This window comes from Leucoraja erinacea, chromosome 10 (assembly GCF_028641065.1).
Source record: "Leucoraja erinacea ecotype New England chromosome 10, Leri_hhj_1, whole genome shotgun sequence".
NCBI classification, from domain to species: Eukaryota; Metazoa; Chordata; class Chondrichthyes; order Rajiformes; family Rajidae; genus Leucoraja; species Leucoraja erinaceus.
In genome coordinates this window covers 29,777,287-29,801,099 of record NC_073386.1, presented here as the reverse complement: position 1 = coordinate 29,801,099, position 23,813 = coordinate 29,777,287, and the positions used below count along the sequence as shown (strand labels likewise).

Below are 23,813 nucleotides of genomic sequence, written 5' to 3'. Positions count from 1 at the left end.
GTGCCTACAAACCACACCGTAAGCTATCGATGCTGTAATGAACAACAAACAAGTGGGCGCATTAGCTGCTGATGTCATTACTGATGTTCGTTGCTTTCATCGCCGAAGTGTAGGTGTCGTTTTGAAAAGAATGAGTGATCAAAACTCAGATACAAAGGATAACACAGCGACCCTTATTGTTTCCCGTGGGAAGCGATCACGAACTCTACATTTAGTTACTAAAAAATATATATACTTAATTTGGTCCCGGTATGCTTTAAATCAACGATTGGAAGTCGAGGTAGAATATTATACGATGGAACCACAATCATCTGAATTTGTTTCGGCGATAGGTTTCTTCTGGGTAATTATGTTTCAATATCTACTACATAAATGTGAGTTTCCTGATTTGAAACACACGCTGTTTATTTATCAAGCTCAATTTTCGGCCAAAATCTGCGCTTATTTATGTGAAATTTGGGTATGGGTTTTCTGTTTATTTACACGAGCGTTGTTCCAACGATTTTGTATTTAATGTTCCTGATTGCCCAGCATCATTCTGTTAGCCCAGTGTCAACGGGTTCCGCCAATTCAACTGCAATATGCAAACATATCATTTTCTAAAACAATAAACCGTATTGATCGCAGAACGATCGCTGGACGTTGGCCAATTCCCCTCGGAGTTTGCGAAATTCGTCAATTCATCCGTTGGGGCATCGGAAAATAGGCCGTTATCTTTCCCTTCGCGACCACGAGGTTCCTGCAGACTGAGCGGGACAGCCAGCATCACCTGTGTAGAATGGGTGATGTTTCGGGTCGAAACCCTTCACTCTAGAGTCAGTGCAAATGGGAAACTAGAGATAGAGACGGTGATGTAGAGAGATAGAAAACACATGAATGAAAGACATGCAAAAAAGTAATGATGATAAACTAACGATAATAAAGGAAACAGGCCATTGTTGTTTTCTTTATCATCGTTACTTTTTTTTTAGCAAATCTTTCATTCATTTGTTCTATATCTCTCTGCATCATGGTCAATATCACTCGTTTCCCTTTCCCCTGACTAGTCTGAAGAAGGGTCTCGACCCGAAACTTCACCCATTCCTTCTCCCCTGAGATGCTGCCCGTCCCGCTGAGTTACTCTAGCATTTGTGCCTATCTTCGGTTTAAACCAGCATCTGCAGTTCCTCCCTACACATTTCGTCCTGCATGCTTATACCTCCGATGAGGTATATTTCGGTTTTGTGGGACTCTTGTTGGTTCTTATTGCCATCTTTTAGTTTCATTGGATCGTGGGACTTTACCATAATAACCAGAAGTACCCACATATGTTCATTATTGTTGATGAAGACACGAACATGATGGAATCAACCTAACTGGCCCATCGAAATAGGCCGATAAGTAATGTAATGTAACTGAACGTAACGGAGCATATTTGTAGTGGATCAGAAAGGTCACTCTACAAACAAATATGGAATATGAAGGAAACTGCAAAAGGACAGCTTACTCTCCATGCCAGTAACTTGTCTTCATGCAGATGAACAGTGTCGTTGTTTTTGTGGAGAGAGATGACACACTCCATAGTAATGACTCCTGGGCTAAACTCCTCATGCACTTTGTTCTTAGCAGTACCAAAGAACAGTAAACGAAATTGGTGTTCATCTCGTTAACTAAAATAAACGTGAATTGATGTGTCCCCCTTCATGGCCTGCAGCCTGAATACGCGTTACAACCAGTGAAATGCTTCCGAATACAGTGTTTCTTGTGGGAAACCAATCTTAACCCCAACACCCCCAACCCCACCCCCACCCCCCACACTAGTGTTTGTAAATTGACCCCAACTGTCATTGTCATCTAAATTGGTCAGCATTACAATGGATACGTCATATGTGATAAAGTGAATGTAAGGCAAACAAACTTTCTTCGTAAAAACTGACACTTGATTTCTCTGCCTCCCATACGCCCCCCCCCCCCCCTTCCCCTCCTCTCTCTCTCTCTCTCTCTCTCTCTCTCTCTTACTAACTAACACACACACACACACACACACACACGTGCAGACGTTTTAAGTTGCAGTTAACATGTGTCAAACTCGTATCTGTTCTAACTACTGGTAAGTCATCAGATTTCAGTAACACTGGCAACAGAAGAAGTCTGCGCATTTCGCAGTCTTTTTGAAGTAGACAAGGACATGACTGTGTATAAACCTATATATATAATTTCATAACTGTGGAGAGAAAACAACCCGTTTAGCTTTTTTTTAATGAATATAATGTTTACCATGGAACTTTGCGTTTATACCGAATTTGTACTGCGTTCATGGTGAGTTCACCGATAGAGCGTGTAACAGTGCACCACAGGAATAGGCCCTTCGGCCAAGATGTCTGTGTCGAACACGATGCCAAGAAAAAAAAATCTGCTCCGTCTACACATGATCCATCTCTCTCCAATCCCTGCGTCCAAACGCCTCTTAAACACCACTCTCGTATCTCCCTCTACCATGAACCCTGACAGCGCATTCCAGGCCCGACCGCTTGTTGGGAAGCTTCATTTTAGTGTAATTTGGAGCTGGGTCGGATGCTGAACCGCAGATAATACAAAATGAAACACTGAGAAGTGAAGCATCGTTCCAGGAGTAAACACGAAATCGGGCATATACAGTACCTAGTTGTATATCGTCAACCTGCATTCACACACACTGTCACACCACATTTTCCCGACAAAGTACATGTAGTAGCGAAGTAGTATTAAAACTCGGTATCCAGATCAGTACACGTGTAGGAAGGAACTGCAGATACGGGTTTACGCCGAAGATAGACACAAATGCTGGAGTAACTCAGCGGTCAGGCAGCAACTCTGGAGGAATGGAATTCCTTTCCTCCAGAAATGCAGTGTGACCCGCTGAGTTACTCCAGCATCTTGTGTCTATCCAGATCAGTACAACTCTTGTCACGTCTTAACAGTTCACCTGGAAAGGTTCAGAGCTAATATGTAGATTAATGCCAGCAACTGATACACGGGTCCCTGCTTTCCTCTCATTAAAAGAATAGCATGAGAGATCTGTGTAGGAAGGAACTGATGCTGGTTTAAGCCGAAGAGAAGCCGACCCGAAACGTCGCCCATTCCTTCTCTCCAGAGATGCTGCCTGTCCCTCTGAGTTACTCCAATTTTGTGTGTCCATCTTCCGCGTGAAATAGATCTATGCTTTGGAGCACAGAGTAAGTACTACGACCTCAGATACAGCTGAGGCCAGCGGTTTCAGAACAGCCTGGTATCAGTCGCCGACTCAAACTGTCGCATTCTCAATCAGCCACACACACATTCATTCATGAAGGGTGGCATCCACTCATTCATATTCATGTCCACACTTTCCCACTGCAAATATATACCTTCATACTCATGTGGCAATCATTAATACACACTGACAGCCATTTAAGACGACCTTAATTTCAAAGATTTTTTTCACGATTTCGGGCGTGTACATTTTCTAAAAACGCATGCACTTAGACACAAGAGGACGCGCACCAGCGGACAGGCCCACGCAAACACACGCGGGCGCGCCCCCATTGCCTACCCAAGCAAACGTCCAAGCTTTCCCTGGCTCCCACACGTGCACATCACATTTCCTCTCTTGTACACTCTCAAACACACAGACGTAAACATGCCTTTCTTTCTTTCGCGCACACAATCCCCCGTATACCCACACAAACACTGCCTCCCACATCAGCACACATTCTTTTCATGTTCATGTGAACACGCACATGCACACAATACACGCACGTTCACAAGCAAAAAAAACCCCACTCCTCTCCCCAGCCTCCCACACCAGGATTAGTCCCGCACCATTCCTGTAATGTGCAGTACTGCGAATTTGTCTCTGCCTCTTAGGGGCGCTCAGGCTCTCGAATTATAAATAAATTCCGAACCACTTCACTGTTTTTATTACCGTACTACCATGTTAAATGAGCAAAGTCTCATGGACACGTGGATCTCTACCTGTAAGTTTATCTTCATAGGTCGAAAATTGGGCATTCACAACTGAAAAAAAGCTAAAGTAATATCTATTATTATATAACCAAGCTATCCAACATAAAACAATTCCCTTATCAATGCCCCCACAACTCCAAATGCAATACTTTACTCTCAATAACTTGCAAAGAAAAAATACAATTGGACAAATTACTAAAACGCGTAACCCAAATATGAAATCAGCTCTCTGGTCAAATATAAAGGGTTTATCCAATTCCTCCATTGCAGGAAAGTAAAATTATAACTACAAGTTACAAAATATCAAAATACATCAACATTTCAAAGATTGCCAATAAACCCGCCAACTATACTCTCGGTGGTCGGCGGTTTTATGTATCAACAGAATATATCAAATGTATACCAGATGTAATTCTAAATTGTAGGTATTTCTGGACAAGTCTAGTATATACCGCATTTATAATGTTATTATTTAACTTACCCATAATCTCTCTTTGAAAATAGTACATGCATTCGTTAATTCGGATAGTTTTTTATATGCAATCTGTAAACAGCAATGAATGCGGGCAATTCCGCCTAATACCCGCTTATGTTCTTATTCAAAATAATTTGCGACTTAATTTACCCCTACACAATTAGAAAGCCATATTGTCGTATTGCAAGAGTTTTTTGACCTCACTGCATCTGTGGTGTTAACAAATGCATCTACTTTTGGTTTATAATAATTTGCTTTAAAATTGATTGCAGAAACACCATTATACCATTCAGCCTGAATTAAATTATGTAATATTTCAGGTATGAAAAAATATCAGAAGTTATAGGATCTTCAATGTGATAGACTTGCGAGAATAGCTGACGTGTATCTATTTGTGCATGGGGGGAGGGGGGTGGGGCATATATTTAATATCAACACTGACGCTATTACGCAAATTTAAATTACAGGACGTAGGTTTGTATTTGAATATATTCGGGGCAGCGTGCACAACTTTCCATTTAGATTTTAATGTGCACATTTTTACTGGCAAAAGTGTGGATAGTGGCATTTAGATGGCATTCAAAAACTGACCAAATCAGATCAATAATAGCAACGTAACGAATGGCACCAACTGTATTTTACAAAAAAAAACATTCTGGTAAAAGCATCCTATGCTCTGTGTTCTGAAACATCTCTAAACTAAAGAATACTTTTTTTCCCCACAAAGAAATATAATGCGTCAGATATTTTAAAAATAGATATTGAGAAACTACATACAAAAAGGATCCACCTGTGATATCAAAATAGTGAAGAAAACTTAAAAATGGAGACCGTTCGAATTTTCCACTGTCTTTAAATAATATCAGAACTTGTATATTCTGTTGGGTTTTTTAATGTAAGTATGATTAAGAATAATTGTCCTGAGATTGAACCAGATGTATTACAGATTATTCCACGAAAGCTATTGTATTCATGTAAATAAAATATAACATCAGTATAAAATTAAACATTTAAAAATTATGTGTTCAAATATCAGATTGTAAATAAAGCATTGCAAGTTGGTATCCAGCGCATAAAACCTTATTCATAATTAGTAATAGGAGCAGAAGCTCTTTATTTTAATATTTGCCGCAAGGAACACTGTTTCAGGTGCTCCCAAATTTTCCCCAAGTAACTGGACGCTAAATATAATCTACAATATAATGTAGTTAAATAAGATTAACTGCAGACCAGTGTAACCGAATTCTCATACTGGTTGCTCAGTTAATTATAATAATCGAGATTTTTATGAAAAATAATTTATAAATTGCATTGTGCAATATTTAGGCAACAATTTTTTTTAAAATAAAATGTATTGCTGGACATCGTGGCCTGAAAGTTCCTCAACAATCTGGATGTTGGTGTTTCACAGTTTTAATTTGATACTTTTTTGCTGCTACCTGCGTGCTAGTCTTTTATTTTGATAGTTTGTGTTGAGGTTTTGATATAATCATTCGCCATCGTTTTTTTTTCCGTCTGTAGCTAGTTTGAATCGATTATTATTTCCTGACATTTGATTGGGACACTAATTGTAACGATCCTTTAATGTACCTGATACAGAATGAGACGACAGGTGAATATTTTAGGCATTTTTCTATAACTATTTTATTTTTATAAATAATTTATTGGAATAGTTTAGCAAGACGTCAGTGGAATTATTCCTACTACTGTACTATTAACAACTCGTTTTCCTTTCATCATGAAATGTCGGATTTACATACAGTGGTTTTATTAAATATAACGATTAATTTTCAAATGAAAAAATAGTTATAGAAAAATGCCTAAAATATTCACCTTTCGTCTCATTCTGTATCAGGTACATTAAATCTCTTCCCAGTTCGAATGTGTTTTTTTCTGATCCTGAGCAGCTAAACTATTTCTAAACGTACTGATTCAATATCGACATGAAAAAAAATAACTAAACGAAGCAAATAAACGAAATAAAATGAAATAATTAAATCAAGTGTATTTACTTTAACTCCGATTATGATACAGGCAGGTAGGGGCACATGCTCATAACATTTTCGATGTTGGCAGTAAAGTATCGGAGGTGGTAATCATGGACCAATCTAGTGCGCAACTTCCCATCTCCAAGCGTTCAGCAGCTACATTTAAATGTGAAAAGTATTAGCGTGAAAAACAAAATAACTTAATTGTATAATTGGAACAATTTCGTGTTTCATCCAATTTTAGTCCAAACCTGAGATCAGATAAGTAATTCCGCTTTTTATTCTTGATTTTATAGGTTAACCACGACGAAAAATAACGAAAATGAGCTAGAGTACCATTGATAAACTATACAATTAGTACGTACATGTATTGGAAGAATATTAACAGTGTAATGCCGCGGGTGTAGATTAAAACATGCTGTTTGTATATTGTTAGCGTCACGGTAAGTAATGTCCCGGTGGATGTAGTTTGATATTGCGACAAATTATGAAGAAAATAAATATAGAAACGTATAATGTAACTGCTGCTTTATTGTTTGTTCCTAACTATTATTAGAAGTAGTCCTCTGGAATACAGTGCCATATTGATATTTAGATTACCCGGTATATTAGTTCCAGTATTTTCTAAAGCAAGCACATTTGAATGTTGCAATAACTTTCATGTAATTCCAGCACCAAATTATTATAAACTTGTCAGTGTTACTTGTAGGGGTATACATTGAAATCCGAGGTTTATCCAAAAAGCTAAATTTGGCCATTCCACTTTGGTTAAAAAATGGTTATGTATCTTCAATCTCCTGCTGCTAAAAACTAATTTAAAACTTGTCTTTGAATGAACGAAAAACCCCCAATAAATACATATTTCAATATTTTGTCTACTTCTGAAATTTGATCAAGTGGGTTTTACTATTAACACCCTCAAGGTGTTTCCATATTTCACTTTTTTAATATTGGACTTCACATTTGTTCTTACCTCCGAGTTTTTCATAATGGATCAGATCAATTTTGCAACAGTTATGACTTGTCACAATTGTTTTATTGCTTAGGTTTTGAAGTTTGCAGAATTAAAATTAGTTCTTACCTCGTGGTTAAAATCGATTCACATTCTATTGGTGAATAAATATCTCAATTGTCATTGTCACACCCCTCCCTTTTATGGTCCTCTGTTCGTCTTATTTAAAGAATAAATAAATGAATCTGCTCATCTTTGAATTTGGGGATTAATTTTCAAATATTATTTTATTACCCACTTATGAAAATTATTTTCTGAAATGTGCAGATCTGGAAACTGAGAAATAATACATTCGAATGAATTCCGTCGAAAATAAAGACAGCAAGATGCAAAATTCCGCCAAGTTTTAAATGGATATTTTAAATTGTAGCTCTCATGAAAGGAGTATAATATCGAAGACCATTTATTAGTTATAGTTCCGTTTATTATGGAAGATTGAACATTTGTAACTATTGTTGAAGAGCGCCAATACACAATCAGAGGTTGCATAATTCATAGCCATGTTGGCAAATGTTAAATAATAATCTTCCAACTAAATGTCTGAACAAGGAAACCTAGCAGAATTAACAACAAAATTATATAGTTACCAATGCAATCTTTCATTTAATTAATGCAGATCTAAATATCGAGTCTTCAAACTTTTTTTTGCAGACAGCTAATTATATAACCATATATGGTTGTTTAAAGGTCGCAAATATGAACTTTATTTAAGGAACACATAACTTTTAATATTTCCCATTCGATCATATGTTGAAATCGTTCACTACACCGACTCAATTTGAACATGGATATTTTCTCTTTGAAACGTAAATCACATTTGGTTTGTATTTGACACTATGAGAAAAGGTTCATATTGATTTGTGAACCAGTAGATAATTTCGCATGTGCTAAATCGTCCGTAAATTGACAAATACATGATCTTTCTGGAGTTAATTGTTTTTTATCTAAATCACTTATACTCGTGAGTCATTAGTGGGCTTAATATTATTATTTGACATACAATTTAAGAATTGGTTGGTGATTGAGTGCTTGTGTTTGATATGTAATTAACAGCAAACATGTTCTATTATTTATGACCATAATCTTGCGTAAAACCAAATCGAGCATAAATTCTGCATAGACTAGCAATGCTACCAGGGATGGTTCAATATATATTTAATTTACGTTTAGCTCAGGATTTCAGAATAAACTGGTGTCCGTTTTGCACCACCGATCGATAGCGTATGTAAAATAAAATATTGCACCCTTTCTTGGAGTCGTGCGTGCACAGAAATAGTTAACTTTTCAAGTATTCAAAAATAAACTCGCAACTTGGCTGAGGATTAAAATAATGAAAGTTGCTTCAGCGCCAATTTACAGTTAGTCGGAAATTAGAGAACCTAAAATTACGTTCGGAAAAAACTGAGTCTAATTTTTTTTTTAAACGGTAAAATTTATATTAAGCGGAAACGTTTACAGAAATCTAAGGTTTATTATTTATTTTAAATATGACAATGCAGGTGCGCAAGCCAATTCAGTAAACAAATCTGTAAAGGCTCAAAGAGGAATATATCTATGTATTCTTTTGAATTCTATTATTTTTGGTTAATGTTGAACGTGCGGGAGAATAGCGAGTGGATATAGATTTAACTTCATCATAACCATGATGAAACCTTTTTGTGCTGTGTCTTTTGATCTTTTCAGAAGTTAACACGAAGTGGACAATGTAAAGGTGTCCATGTTCACGCGACTCCACGAAAAACATAAAAATATGTAACACTCGTGGAATAAAAAAGCGTAAAACGACGGAAGTTCTCACGAACCTATAAAACGCGACACTTGATTATAAGCGAAGTATCGGACTTCTAAATCGTAAAAGTACACGATCGAAAATCAGAAGAACCATGAATACAGAACGCAACTTTTAAAACTGCGAGTTCAACTTAAAGCCTGAAAAAAATATTTTCTCCTCTTTTCATGAAAATGTTATATTGTTTTAAAAATCTTATATGTATTATTCCGTCTAATAGTGCGTGTGCTTGTAGACAAAGATGCCTATTGTAATGTGCGCACCAGAATGAACACGTTGAACTTCTTGGTTAACATTCAAAGTAATGGTGCAGTCCTCTTCTTGGTGTATTTACATATATTCCCCATATCCGTGACGGTTAAGAGCTATTATTGTAAACGACTTCATCACTCCTTAGTGTGATCATATTTTTCAGAATTTATGGGAGATTGAATGGCATTTGTAAATATGCTTTAAACTCTCTGCTCCATTTCTGCATGAAAGATATCAAATATACACTTCGCAGAAGTATTGAAAGAGTGAAAAAAGTACATCTTTAAAAAACTTTATTTTAGACCTACTCTTTTTTTCTCCACGTTGCTTCCGAACATTGCTTGTAAAGTTGATATTTCGAGAGTAAAGCAAAATGTTGCAACAGTATGGGGCAAAAAAATCGCAACTCGGTGGAGCGCACCATTGTAAGTGGGGGTGGGCATTCAACTCTCTCCCAACATTTTCCAAAATCAGAAAATCTCTCTTTGTTGTTGCTATTAGAGCCCTCTAGTTGTGGTACTGCACGGTGTTAACACGAGATTTGGGTTCTTAATGTTCTGCTTTGCAAAAAGCGGCGGAATAATATACAAAGACTTTCTCTTCCACACTCCCTGTTCTAGAATGCCTTCAAATCAATATCTACAGCGCCAAATCAATATGGACATCTCCGCGAGTGAGATGTATTCGTATAATTAGTGGGAAAATACTCCGGTTCTTTGTATTAGAATGAATCGATGTTGTAATTAACAAAAAATCCAGCAGGTTTTGCATTGTGATCACTTTCAGTAAACGTCAGATCGCTTTGTACGTGCTGTCGCGGCGTCTAGTTTTGTTGAGACTTTATTTTTTTCACTTAACACGGCTTTATTTATAATGAGCCGGATCATTTTCTTAGACATTGCGACCCCTTCGGTGTTAGAGATAATTCACACTAAAAAAAAAGTTATCAAATTAATGTCAATGTGACACTTTTGAAATAGGAGCGGCGAAAGCTTGCGAACTTTGTCATCACGTAAATGATTGTCGATCCACTGTATTTTTTAAAGTTCCTCGGGGCGGTTGCTCCTGCTGTTGATCGAGTCTGCCAGTCTTCATTTGGGAATTTTACTAAAGACAACGGATGAAATATATTTCCGAATACCGCAGTTGTGATTGGGTTAATTAGTACTCGCCAAGCAAATTATACCTTTCGTGTTAGCGAAACTCGTGAAATGTAAATAAAAACCTATGGGAAAATCTGTGACCTTTAACATCGACTGCTTCGGAAGTGCAGCTATGTGTCAAATATAACGCTGCAACAGTCTATTTATTTGTGGTATGTCCAAATCAACCAGCACCATAAATCCAAGACATTGTCCCTGTCTGCGGGTAATGTACAAGCTGAGCTTTGTTACAGTTTGGAATATGATTGGTGCAATGTTGCACATGATGTCTATCTCAAGAGATGTGCATCTGAATGAAATATATTAGTTCGATTATTGTGTATGTTAATATTGTAAGTATATTCAATCTTTCTATTTACAATAAATCATAAATGATTAAAAAAAAGTAACGCCCATTAAATATTTAAATGTTTTCAATCCCAAGACATCGAGAGGTGTCATTTGGAACGAAGTTTTCCATATTTATTACTTGCGTCACACTCTCATTTGTGTTCAACGGCAAGATGCATTCAATTTCAACGCACTGCACGCTGTAAATGCACACAGTATATTGGTAGAAAAACTCGGTATTTGACGTGTACACACATATCCAAATGAATCAAACGTTTCCAATAAACCGACGGTCAAAAATCAATAGGTGCAAGTTCGATTAAGTTTGAACTATTGAATATGATTATCCTTTTGATGCCTGCTTTTTTTTTTATCAATTTATGGTTAAGCCGCTGCAAAACCAGAATATCACAATTGTTGTAACAGAAGCACTTGAATAATATTTATAAAACCTTCACTTGCGGATGGTGTGTATTGAAATAATCAGGACAGAGGCCTAGACAGGTGATTTAAGTTACGACCGCAACTGTCAATATCATCCAGTTCGTGTGGGAAGTGCAGAATTATAATGCGTGAAGATATAATAATCACCGAGTCAACACACCTATTTGATTTACGCAGATGGTCCAACTTAAAATATAACTTCAAAGTATTTTGTCCTTTGGTGATAGTCTCAGTAATAGGACAATAAATCAGGCATATGCATAAATATCTAAAAATACTGTTATTGATATGTGCGTGAATAATACACCTGTTTGGGATAATGAACTCAGCATTGGAATGCGAGGGTTTAATTCCTAGTAGAAATAGTAAAATAAATAACACATTCTGTGAAGCACAATCTTTATTGGATAGTTTAAAGGAGTACATCGTGCTTCTAAAGTAAGATTATTGTTTAATAATCATGCTTACAATACAACTGCGTTCCCTTAAACATTTCAAATGCAGTACACTCTCATTCTCTTATCTGTGTCGATATTTTTTCAACAAGAGTTACCATTATTTCTCCCCTGTAGTAACTGTTGCCATTTGAGTACACCAGTCCTGACAAAAATGCCATTTTTTCCATACAAGCTCAGTTACAAACCCTACAAAGGTCAGTAATATCCCAGTAAATATTCCTCGGCACATCTCTACTTTTCTTGGCAAGCAGATTGCATATTTATTTGTGAAATACTCCTTTATGCTTAGGGATAACGGGCCAATGGACCATGTTTAAAACGCGAAATAGAAATAGGCCGAGATCTCTTGAACTGCGCAAGGAAATAAACGGGTAGATGAAACGTACAAATCCTGCAAGTTACAAAGGGGAAAACAAAAATCTATCATGCTTCCTTACCTAATTCTGCTATTCAAAAAAAAAAATCACAGCACATTACAATTGCCTTCAGTATATTAAATGAAAGGAGCTTCACGCCGTGCAGATCTGATCGGTGATGGAACAGAACCTCGGCCCGGGAATGGAATTCCAGGCCAGACGCTCGCGCGACTTACGTCTCCCGGGATACTGGACGCTTATTGGTCAAACGTGCGGTCTGCTCCGTGCGTGGTTTCTATGCAAATACCGATGCGGAAATAAACACTAAGGACTGCAAATCGATTGCAACTTCTCAGGGCGCTCCACAAAAGTGCTCTTTCGCCATCAGCACAGAGCCAGAGAAATGTGAGCGATCTTGGAACGCTTTCAAAAGGGCTTCTTCTTGGGAAACAAAAAAAAAACCCTCGGGCATCATTCGCCGACTTTTTTTTCGCAGCGGCTTTTGCATGGTTTCGCTTCCGGTTTGCAACGGTCCCCAGTTTATACATTAAAACCAAAATATAATCAACAAAAAGACGACAACAATGAAGCTAAACGTCTGAACAATTTAAAGTTTGTCACGTACTCTTTACATGGCGATGGTACGTGATACATAATGAACTTTATTTCAATTTAATATCATTTTAATAGCATATTCTAAATTTGAATGCAAAATATTTAGGGATATTTTAAAGTATATTTAATAATGTTTCAGCCTGATATTTAACAGCAGATGTCTATTTTTTTTTAATTCCAGTTTGCGTCCGGTTCCAGTTTGCGTCCATGTAGAAAATGTCAATTATTGGGCCAAGATCGGGGCTGTTAGAAAGCGCTGAGCTTGGCAATTTTCCCCCGTCGCTTGCTTGGTGCAAGAGCAGGCAAAAAAAATGTTGCGCGCTCTCTATGTCGAGACGTGTGATTTAGTCTCAAAAACCATTTTCTTCAAACGGTCAGCCGAGACGTGAACTTGAACCGACATGATAGGCAGATCATTCTACCAATTGAAATTTTCATTAACATCCTCGCGATGCGCTGCGCCAATCGGTGCGTTCTAGCTGGAGTTTCCGCTATCAAGTTTGGTTTATTTGCAATAGGATACTTTGGAAGGGTTTGTTGGGAACTGTAGTTCAATGTGTACAGTGCTAAAGCTGGATCAATCAATTTACTAAGTGCGAGCTGTGTAAGGTCATAGACCATTTCATTTTCATTAAACATAATATAGTACGTGTCCAGGTTTCCCACCGTGTAGTCCAAAATACACGTGCAATATATATTTTTACATAAAAGAATCAATTTAGCAAAAGTGCTTTTCTCTTTTGTAATTCCCTTAAATGAGATAAGAAACAATCACGAAATAAATAACTTGCACCGTGTTATAATTGTACATAACGTTTGCAATTATACATAATTTGCATGAATATTATGTTGCCCACTTGCTTTGGCTTTGCATGGTGACTTTTAAATGGCCATTAGTTTTCAATGGGGTTATGTGTAAAGGACCAGATCCATAGTTTTGATAGGTAAATAAGACAGTTGGTACCTTCTCTTGCCTTCGGAAGTAGGGGGCTATTTGAATAGGGGTAGTGGAAATCATGGTAATGTTTGGATTAAATCTGCTGCAATGTTGCATATTTTCAGATACAATTATTTTCTAAGGTATTAAAGGATTTTAACGCGACCATAGCCACAGGGATTTCCGCAGCAAGTGAACTCAAGGATATGGATGATGGGCGGGGAATAGTCCCTGGAGTGGTTTCCCTTTAAATCGCTGTGTATTTTGAATTGACTTGTATATGTTTTCTATGATAGCCAATCCAAATGCAGAAATGGCGGGTGTTATGACTTTCTCTTTGCATTCCCATCATCTTCTTGGCACTACAATGAAAGGCTTTGTCCATGCGTTTTCTGCGTTGCCGTGGAGCATGCACATTCCATACTACTGACAGTCATAACCAGGCTTTACATTATCTCCTTAACATTCTAGGAATACACTATTTTTCACCAACGTCGAGTACTGAATTTCTGAGTGTTCGTGGAATGAAACTTATGTGCACTCATGTCATTTGTGACATAGAACTTTAAATATTTTAAGATAAATTTCCTTTAAGATAAATGTCTTGAAAATTAACAAAATTAACCAATATGCCATTAAGTAGAAACTACAACAGTACTATCCAAATTAACCAGTTCACACGTCTTGAATCCCACCATTACCAAGATGCGTATATATTTGAGAATAATTGAACAAACACGTGCTACTGGAAAATAATCCATGCAACGTTTCCCAGTTATTGCTACATTGCTAACACACTGGAAAGTTTAATGGATAACAAGGGTTGTGGTTGCAACATGTTGGAATATTTTGCATTGTGATGAGGTCCTAACCTTCCACCCATATGTTTTCACTCCGCTGCATTTCAGTTCTGGTTTCGATTTGTAATTTTTAATTCAGAGCTGCACCTAATCTCGTGATAATTTCTTCAAAGTGCGAGCTACCCTACTCGCTTTTCATTAGTTAAAAACACACACACCTTCAACCCAATTGCACACTAACACACTAAAACTTGCACACTTCAGAGCATGTCTATTTGTTTAGAAATATGGGCTCATTAACATAAATTAATATATCTTTCACAATCTACGGTAATGGAAATTGTGGCGATGTGGTACACAGCCTCAGACATTATTTTTAAAGTGGACAGACACTGGAGTAACTCAGCGGGACAGGCAAGGCAGCTCCTCTGGATAGAAGGAATGGGTGACCATCTATCCGGAGATGCTGCCTGGCCCGCTGAGTTACTCTAGCATTTTGTGCATGTTTTCGGTGTAACCCAACATCTGCAGTTCCTTCCTACACATTCTTAAAGCGGAGTTGCGCAGTGAACAGGAACAAAGACTACAAGACCCAAAGTGCATTGCAGTGATGGCGCATGCGTGGTGCCTGACCAATGGTTTATCACTCAGTGTTACATATGGGTCATTTGCGCAGGCAAAGAAAATGTCAAACAATGAACGGCAGCCGTGCGGAGGAGCGCTGGACGTGACGCGAAGGGGAAAAAAAACAATAAACAGGCGCATGATTCTTAGTTATGTATTGTGATTTATTGTTGTTAGAAAAAGGCGCCAAAGCCTGACTGCACAAATCAGAGGTTTTGGTTTAAACAAAACCCGACTTGGTGGGGGTGGGGGCGGGGAAGAAATACCCCAAATCATTTCGCAACTAACTTTAACGCTGCCAAACAAATCGCTCCATAATTTATTTACAAGAAAGTTGCACGGAGACTTTGAACTTTCTTAAAATGTGTATGTCACGGTGTTGGGGTTTTGTGGCGGAATTTCTTTTCATGAATGGGCCATGAGAAAGAAACGCGCTCGCTCAGTGTGCCTGCCACAAGCTCAAGTCCAAGTTCATTGTCGGCTCTCCACATTGGCCGCCGCATCCAGCCACACTGTCCTGCTGCATTCGGCTGTTGACGCAGAGCCTCAGGGCTGGGAAGGGGATCGGGTTTTGTTCAAGAATCCAGTCGGTCTGTTTTTATTTCGAAAAGCTCCTCATATACTGATATATATATATATATATATATATATAGAGAGAGAGAGAGAGAGGGTGGAGGGGGGGTGGGGGGTGGGGTGGGGTGGAGAGCGATGTTCGCGTGGCGCCGGGAGCTGCGGAGCAATCGAGAGGGGTGTAGTCCAGTCTGGCTGAGAGAAAGCTAGCGCTCCCTCACTGACAGGCTGCGAGCCTGACTTTTCCCCGTTTAATTCTCAATCATAAGATCGAGACCGCTGCCGCAGAAAGCAGCCCGAGAGCGGGCAGGGGAAGATATCTTCCGGCAAAGCAGGTGTGAGACCGAGGGAAGGGAAGGTGTGTGTTGGCGGCCGCCCGCCCGCCCGACTGTCAGACTGAGAGAGGCAGAGTTGCGATGTGGACTATATAGTAACTATAGGCGGGGTTAAAGTTCAGGATGGAGAAGCGAGCTGGCTTCAGTTCGAGACTGAAATGTGAAAGCCGGCTTTTCCTCTCACCACCACCAGCACCGCCACAATAATGTACTCTCCGCTCTGTCTCACCCAGGTAGGATACATTTTTGCAACATTTGTATCCCTTTAGAGGCCAGCATGGATTTTTATTAAACTTTTTTTCCTCTTTTTTTCCCCTGCCTCCTGCTGCCTCTGAGATCAGTGTGTGGGCTCAGCGATCTGCCCCATTGAGGCACATGGCTAATGGCGGATACGTATTAATATTTATTATTTTTGAATGTAATATTTGAGAGTATATATATATTTTTTTACAAATTACATTTTCCAAGAGCGGTACTTGCAAAGGTGCAGTGTATTTCTGAAGACTTTCCCAGGCCAGCGAAGTGTGGTGATGGCTGCTGTTATTTTTTTGAAGGAGGGGGGTGGGTGGAAAGCGAGCGATGGGGAAGCACGCTTTTGTTTTGACTGTAAGGTACGGAGTTTACTCACAACAGCGGTGCGCGGAAGTTTGATTTTTTTAAAATAATATCTTCGACAACAACCCCGCCAGTGGCCGCTCACCCCGCCGCAGCGCCAAAACAGCGGCTCCGGCGAACACTGCGCTCGGCGAGCCCGCTGTCGAGGCTGCTTCACCCAGGCTGAGGTGGACTTGACGGCGAGAGTTTCTTGGCGGGACACCGAGGTCCCATCAGGTGTGGAGTACCGTCAGGCCAAGTTGCTTTTCTCTGGGAGGTTGAGCACCTACCTCTAACTTTTCTGGAGCACTTCTGCAAACGCTGCGATTTGATGGGTGTTTGCGGGCATTGTGGTTTCGTGGCGACACCGGCTTCCCTTTCGAGTTCCTTATTATTTTGATTCGTCTCAACCACTTCCCCAAAGCCCACCGCCCATGTCATTATTCCCTGTTTGTTGGGACCATTCAGTCAGACACCCTCAAGGTTTTCCCTTTTAACGGAGTTTTACTGCCGCTCCTTTTGAGGAAGGTAGAGGTTTCCCCAGTGGAAGCGTTCGTTGGCTGCTGGCGGGCCGCGTTTCTTTACACTCAAGTTTCTAGATTGCGGTTTTGCTTTGAAATCTGCTTTATTTTGTACTTCCATACACCGTAGGAAATTTAACCCGCGGTAATTCCAAAGCTTATGTTTAAAATATGAACCGTAGAAAGTGGATCCAGGATCCCCGATTTTACAAAATAAACATACCTGCAGCTATATATGTTTCAACATTTCATTATTTCCAGTATTATCAATAACATGTTTATGTATCTTTACCAGCCAGTCGTTTCTTTAAAAAGTTACACGTCATTTAGAAGTTTCCAAAGCTTTATCAACAGTGGGCATTTTATGTTTCCATAAATCTTCTAAATTCAGAACTTTCCCCTGTGGGAAGGAGGGGAGCATCAAGATCTTTACAAATGCTTTTAAAATCCACTAACCAGACTGTGGGAAAGGTTCGTAGTATGACTTTAATTTTGCACCAACAGCAAGATAAAGTAAACGTCAATATGACAATCTTGAAGTAACTGTCGTTATATCTCTCAGGTTGGCGTTTCCCAATGAACACGTCAAATTATTCCGTGTTTTGCTACTTGCTAAAATGTCAGGGAACATTTAAAAATGGATGCAAAAGTTTAATATAAACTCGACAATTTTCGGTAACCTGTGTGCAACATAACATTTTGCCCTTTTCCTGTATTCATTAAATACACAAGAAGTTGTTCATTTGTGATATTATTCATACTGTTACAGCATCTCAGAAAACTTTCTGCTATTATATCATTTGTTAATTGTAGGTAATTTAGTTACTGAGGCATTGAGCTTCAGACAATCCCCAGCCACACATTTAATACCAGATTCTTTGATGAATCTACTTAAAAATAAGTTTAAAAAAATACCATAAATACAAGTACGGTAGAAAAAATGAGATTGGTATTTTACAGTTAAGAGTGTGTTGGTACAATGGTTACAATATTGCACAGAAAGTATTGATCTTTTGAATACAAATAATTTCTACTACCTGCAGTATTTTCCTTGCGTTCTAAGTCTATTGAATATGTTTTGGTTTTAGGCAGAACCCCAAAAATAACATAGATGCCTGATAATGTGTAGGTTTTAATCACAGTCATTTTTTTTCTAAAAAAAGAGTTTAAAAAGTGCTTTCCAAAATGAATTCTGCTTGCAGCTTTGCTAAATGAAAACATAAATAAGAAATGCAACAAATGATCTAAAATGTATTGGATTGTTTAAAAAAAAAAGTTAATCTTGGAAAGAAAGATGTATAATAAACATGAACAGTAAATGGCGGCAAGTGGAGAATTAGATTTCCAGTGGTCAGTTGTTTGTAAACAATAAAGAACTCTAATTATCGGAGTTAAAATATAAGTAAGTTTTTAACCACTTAAAAGAACATTGGTGCTTAGTCTGTTTGCTTCATCATTTTAGACTGCATACACTAATTGATATGGCAGTGCCAAAAGAAGAACGTGCTTGCTGCACTGAAGTGCAGTGCTGAGGTTTATATCAAAATAGACCTACAACAAAACCACAACTTTACTGATTGTCATTTAAGTGGTTTGGCCTTCTAAAATGTAATATTTAGAAATTAGCTTAAAATAGTTGTTTAAAAATTGAATAGGGAAAAATAGACTTTAATTGGGAGAAAATTTCATCTTTCTGGTTTAAAAAAAAAGACAGCTTTGCATGTCAGTGTCTTATGTGTCTGTAATGGGAACAAACTTCATATTGCAAAATGTAATGCGCTGCTACAGATATTTAAGACCCCAGCCTTTTCATGATATAGTGGACATTGAATCTGTAGATAATAAGAACCAATTGCAGCCGCATAAATACACTAAAATTGACTAAAGCTCCCAGCCTGCGGACTTTTCTTACTGCTGCATAATTCACTTTATTGTAATATTTTTTGGTTCTTTTGAAGATATTCTTTTTGTAGGAAAAAACGTTATTCCACATTGAAAATGAAAGATGTCAGGCATCGTGGAAGATGTAGGCGGTGACATAGGTTAAAGTAATTTAAAGCTTCTTTTCTGAATTAGCAGTGTGGTAGAGCAAAGAAACTGTACTTTGGAAAATTTCCAACGTAAAGTCGATGCAAGAATATATAAAACTTTGTAGGCTTTGGACTGAATTAAAATGTAACCATACATGTGCAGTAGATTACTGAACTATAATGCACCTTGCTCAGAATGCTTAAATATTATAATAATTCACATTGTAATTTTTCTTGTCTATCCACTAGTTTTTACATTTTTGAGAAATAATCTCTATTTATCTAAAATGGCAATTAAAAAAAAAAAACGACCTCCCCCGCCTCACCCCCCACCCAATTGCAAATTGATTTACAGATCTCAGTCCTGTTGCAACACAAAGCAGCAGAGAACAGATCTGAACTAGTGGCATCTGAAGGCCACAGCAAAGGACATCAATGTGGTGACATAGTATCACCACACTGGCATCCCTTGTTCCATGCATGCACGCAACCAAGGTCAAATACTGACTAGGTTTTCATTCACGGCACTAACGTATCTATATTAACTCCACAAATTCACTTTCGACAGGACTGAGTTCTTTAACTTAGAATGAGTTCTAGAGTTGGCATTTGTGGCATATTCACAATAAACACTTTGGTGCAGAATTGATTTCTCAATCCATTAATGGAAAATGGCGAAAATATTTAAGAGATTTCTTTCTCTGTACTAACATGATTTGATCAAATGAACTCCGTGTTTAAGTTAAGAGATTTTCAAACAAAAAGTTTAGACCGAGGTGAAAAAAGTAACAGGGACGTTAACCCTTTTAGCACTTTATGAAACGAGTTTGTTAAAACAAATCAATTGATTTTAAATTGTGTTTAGGAAGAAATAGTTTGTTCTGACTTTCTCTCCCCAATCTTTGTGACACGATAGGAGGAGGCATATATCTGCTTAGGTAGTCATTTAATAAATTTGAGCTTCATTATTTGTTTTGGCAGTTTGAAAATCTCCTTTTCAGGACAGATTGTTACCTACGTGTAGATGATTTTAGTAAAGGAATTCAGTTAAGCTTGAAGAATTACAGGCCAGATGTCGTGTGGCTGGAAAAAGGTTGGTAAATGAAAATTCACTTTAATCTAAAAATCCTCCAAATGTTCCCACCAATGCAACATTTTTTCATTAATTTATATCATTAAGCAAAATCCCTTCCAGCCTGAACTGCTGTGGCCTAGTTTATACAATGAAAATCCGCAACTTTATTCAGCAAAGGGAATGTGAAACGCACACGATTACATAATATTCTTTTAAATTTTCTGCTGTTTCAACAGATTTTGCATCTACTTCATCGTAAAAGTGATGCTACTTTTGTTTTATTGTTTAAAAACACTTTGTGCAGCATTTGGTTTAAACAAAAGAATAAGACAGATGGCAGTTTTGCTCAGAATTTTTTTTTCATTTTCCTTTGTGGGCTTTTATATTAACGTGTTTGATGTAAAATTTATAGTTATTTATCTAACTATATGGTTTTGACTAGTTTAAATGAAAATAGCATACATATAAAGAAATGTTTATCAATACCTTGTTATTGTTTATGCTGTAATCGGCGAGAGTAGTTAACTGTTTTTACAAGTAACTTTTATGCTATTGATTGAAATGTTGATTTCAAAAGTTGATAATGATCACAGGGCTCCCCTCTGAATTTACAGATTTTTATTGTATTTACTGGTTGGGTAAGGAGGCAGTGAAAATTTGTTTTACATTAGTATTGAATAACAATTGCAAATAAACTACTTATTAATAACTATTCAATACTAATGTAGCATCATCTGGATATAGAATCAAATAATGTGTAAGCGTGGTTTTATTATTAATTTTTGTTCACAAGGGTACAGCTCAATGTTACAGTTCTTGTGAAAATAGCATGAATTCACAATGAAGAATATGCAGATTTTTTTCTGACTGTACAGACTTGCTGTGTTTGAAACCATCTTGTGGAGGGGGGAGATTTGTCCTCTCTTGCTTTGCACAAAGCCCCCTCGTACGAGTTGTTGATTGGCATTCTAGTGTGTGGAATTTGCCAAATAGGCGGGATCATGCTGGCTACATCACATGCAAAGGGGTTGGGGACGGAGAGTGAAGAGATCTGCATTTTTTTTTTAATGCTGGCGAAGGTTAATGAAAGCACCCATGCTTTAGTCGAGGGATCTTTCTCTACTGTTTTGGGAAAGCTCCATAAACAAACTAAGCACATGCAGGGAACGTCTTGAATATTGGCAAGTGTTCTGGATGTCACCTACATGGGTGCTTTCAGTTATGCCGTCGGCATCTTTCTGACTGTTTCACACAAAGAATTCTCACTGTACATGGCATAAATTTGTCCAAGTCCAGCTCTGAACAACATACTCTGCTGGTCCGAGTTTACAATGGTATTGAATCAATTCTCTGATTTAAGTGAAATGTCTCTCGATTTCTCAATTTGTTTTTTTATTTGTTTACTTTATAACAAGAACATTCTAATGTATGTTTCAAGTGTGACAGTGTTTCTTTTGTCAGAATTTCATTTTTGCTTATTCTGTCTCGTCTGTTTTTAAAACTTTTTTAGGATGAATTCCATCCCTTCATTGAAGCACTTCTGCCCCACGTCCGAGCCTTTGCTTACACATGGTTCAACTTGCAAGCCCGAAAGCGAAAATACTTCAAGAAGCATGAGAAACGTATGTCAAAGGAAGAAGAGAGAGCAGTGAAGGATGAACTGCTGAGCGAAAAGCAAGAGGTGAAGCAGAAATGGGCATCCAGGCTCCTAGCAAAGCTGCGCAAAGACATCCGACCTGAGTATCGAGAGGATTTTGTGCTCACAGTCACTGGGAAGAAACCTCCTTGCTGTGTGCTTTCAAACCCAGACCAGAAAGGCAAGATGCGGCGAATTGACTGTCTGCGACAAGCAGACAAGGTCTGGAGGCTGGACCTGGTTATGGTGATTTTATTCAAAGGTATTCCACTCGAAAGTACTGATGGTGAACGACTCGTAAAGGCCTCGCAGTGCTCTAACCCTGGGCTGTGCGTGCAACCACATCATATAGGAGTTTCTGTTAAGGAACTCGATTTATACTTGGCGTACTTTGTGCAGACACCAGGTAAGTACATTTTCTGGATGTATTTTATCAGAATTCCTTGTAATGAAAGTTAGTTACATTTTAGTTTTTAAGAAATTGTTATGCTGCATGTATCCTCACATTAAATTTAAACTTACATAATGGTTGCCTTGTGTGTGTACTTTTCTGTAACGTTAACTTTCTTCTGCATGCTCTTGAAGATAATCTAGATCCTATCCTGTTGCAAGTGTAGCCTAAACTTGTTAAGCAATCTGTGATTTTGATCAGCATTTTTTGTTTCTTTTGTGTAATGGTCATAAATGCTCATTACAGGCCGGATCTACAAACTGCTGTTAAACTCTCCAGCTGTGTTTCTCACGCCCTTCATGATCAAACCAGCATTCTCTTTCTTTCCTCCCTCTCCCACCCTTCATAGCCCAAGATGAAGATGAAAATTCCCATCAGAATTATAATTAGTTTACAAAAGAAAATCACTGTTATTTTTGTGTGAATGTGATATGTGCAAACCAAAACCTACAGAAGATCAGCAACTGCAAAAAGCATGACCATAAGTTTCAAAATTTGGGTCAGCCAGCGCCCCAGAATGCTGGCACATGGGTTATGCCATCTTGGAATCAGCAGCTAATAAGGAAGGAGTCTTGTGCTGTTAATTGTCTGCTGCCCAAGTGAAGTGTCAAACTTTCGATTCGATACACTGCTTACAATGATAGAATAACATTGTATGCAGCTACAAGTTCCCATGTGTTCTTTTTCAGATATTCTTATTTACAGGTGCACCATGAGAACAGGATAATGTGTATATATGGTAATTCAAGTGGTTAATATAACAAATTAATGTGGAAATATTTCCTGGATACTTAGGTTTTGTTGCTTATGTTTGTCACGTTTAACATAAACTAGGGTAATTCTAAAGTCTTTTGAGGTTTTTGCAATGCTGTTTTAACCGCATCACTGCAAATCACTGGTCTTCAGAATAGCAAGCTCGTATTCAAACTTTAATCTTCAAAATGAAAGTCATTTGCTGTTTGGAACCAGTTATTTTCTGAAACATTTTGAGTTTAGGAAATATCTGGGATGGTTGTTGCCACCTTGTTTGTCAGGAGTGCTTTGACAGGTTAGAAACACATCAGCTTTGTAATCAATGGCTCTGGAAATAACAGAGATAACTGCTGAAGTTTGATCACATTAAAGCAGTCCAAATGTATTGGAAAATATATTCAGTTCCATCCATTCACTGTGCACTACCTTTTTATCTTAAATATGAAGTGGCAAGAAACAAACAAGTTAATATTGTTAGTAATACCTAAAATCTTTACTCTGATGTTTACTAAAATAAGCAGAGTAAAGCACATACACACTGCTCCTTAACAATATGCATTTTAAAATTAGATGCTTACTGTCGATTGCACACAGAAAACCGCTTGGACCCACATTTGGCCTGCTCGGAAGGTTCAGGGGTTT

At 38.0% G+C, this 23,813-nt stretch overlaps 1 protein-coding gene across 15 annotated transcripts in view; it reads left to right on the top strand.

Annotated features, from left to right (window-relative positions):
• Positions 1-23,813, top strand: part of nfia (nuclear factor I/A) — a 678,190-nt gene that overhangs the window by 179,482 nt on the left and 474,895 nt on the right. For 6 of the 15 annotated variants that reach the window (XM_055641846.1, XM_055641838.1, XM_055641840.1 and 3 more), the window contains exon 2: positions 21,842-22,373. In XM_055641846.1, the coding sequence (XP_055497821.1) occupies positions 21,842-22,373 (532 nt within the window). Of the gene's footprint in view, positions 1-12,288; positions 12,872-15,928; positions 16,345-19,969; positions 20,350-20,770; positions 21,666-21,841; positions 22,374-23,813 lie in introns of those variants that run through there. The other 9 variants (XM_055641845.1, XM_055641847.1, XM_055641839.1 and 6 more) reach the window with 7 other exon arrangements.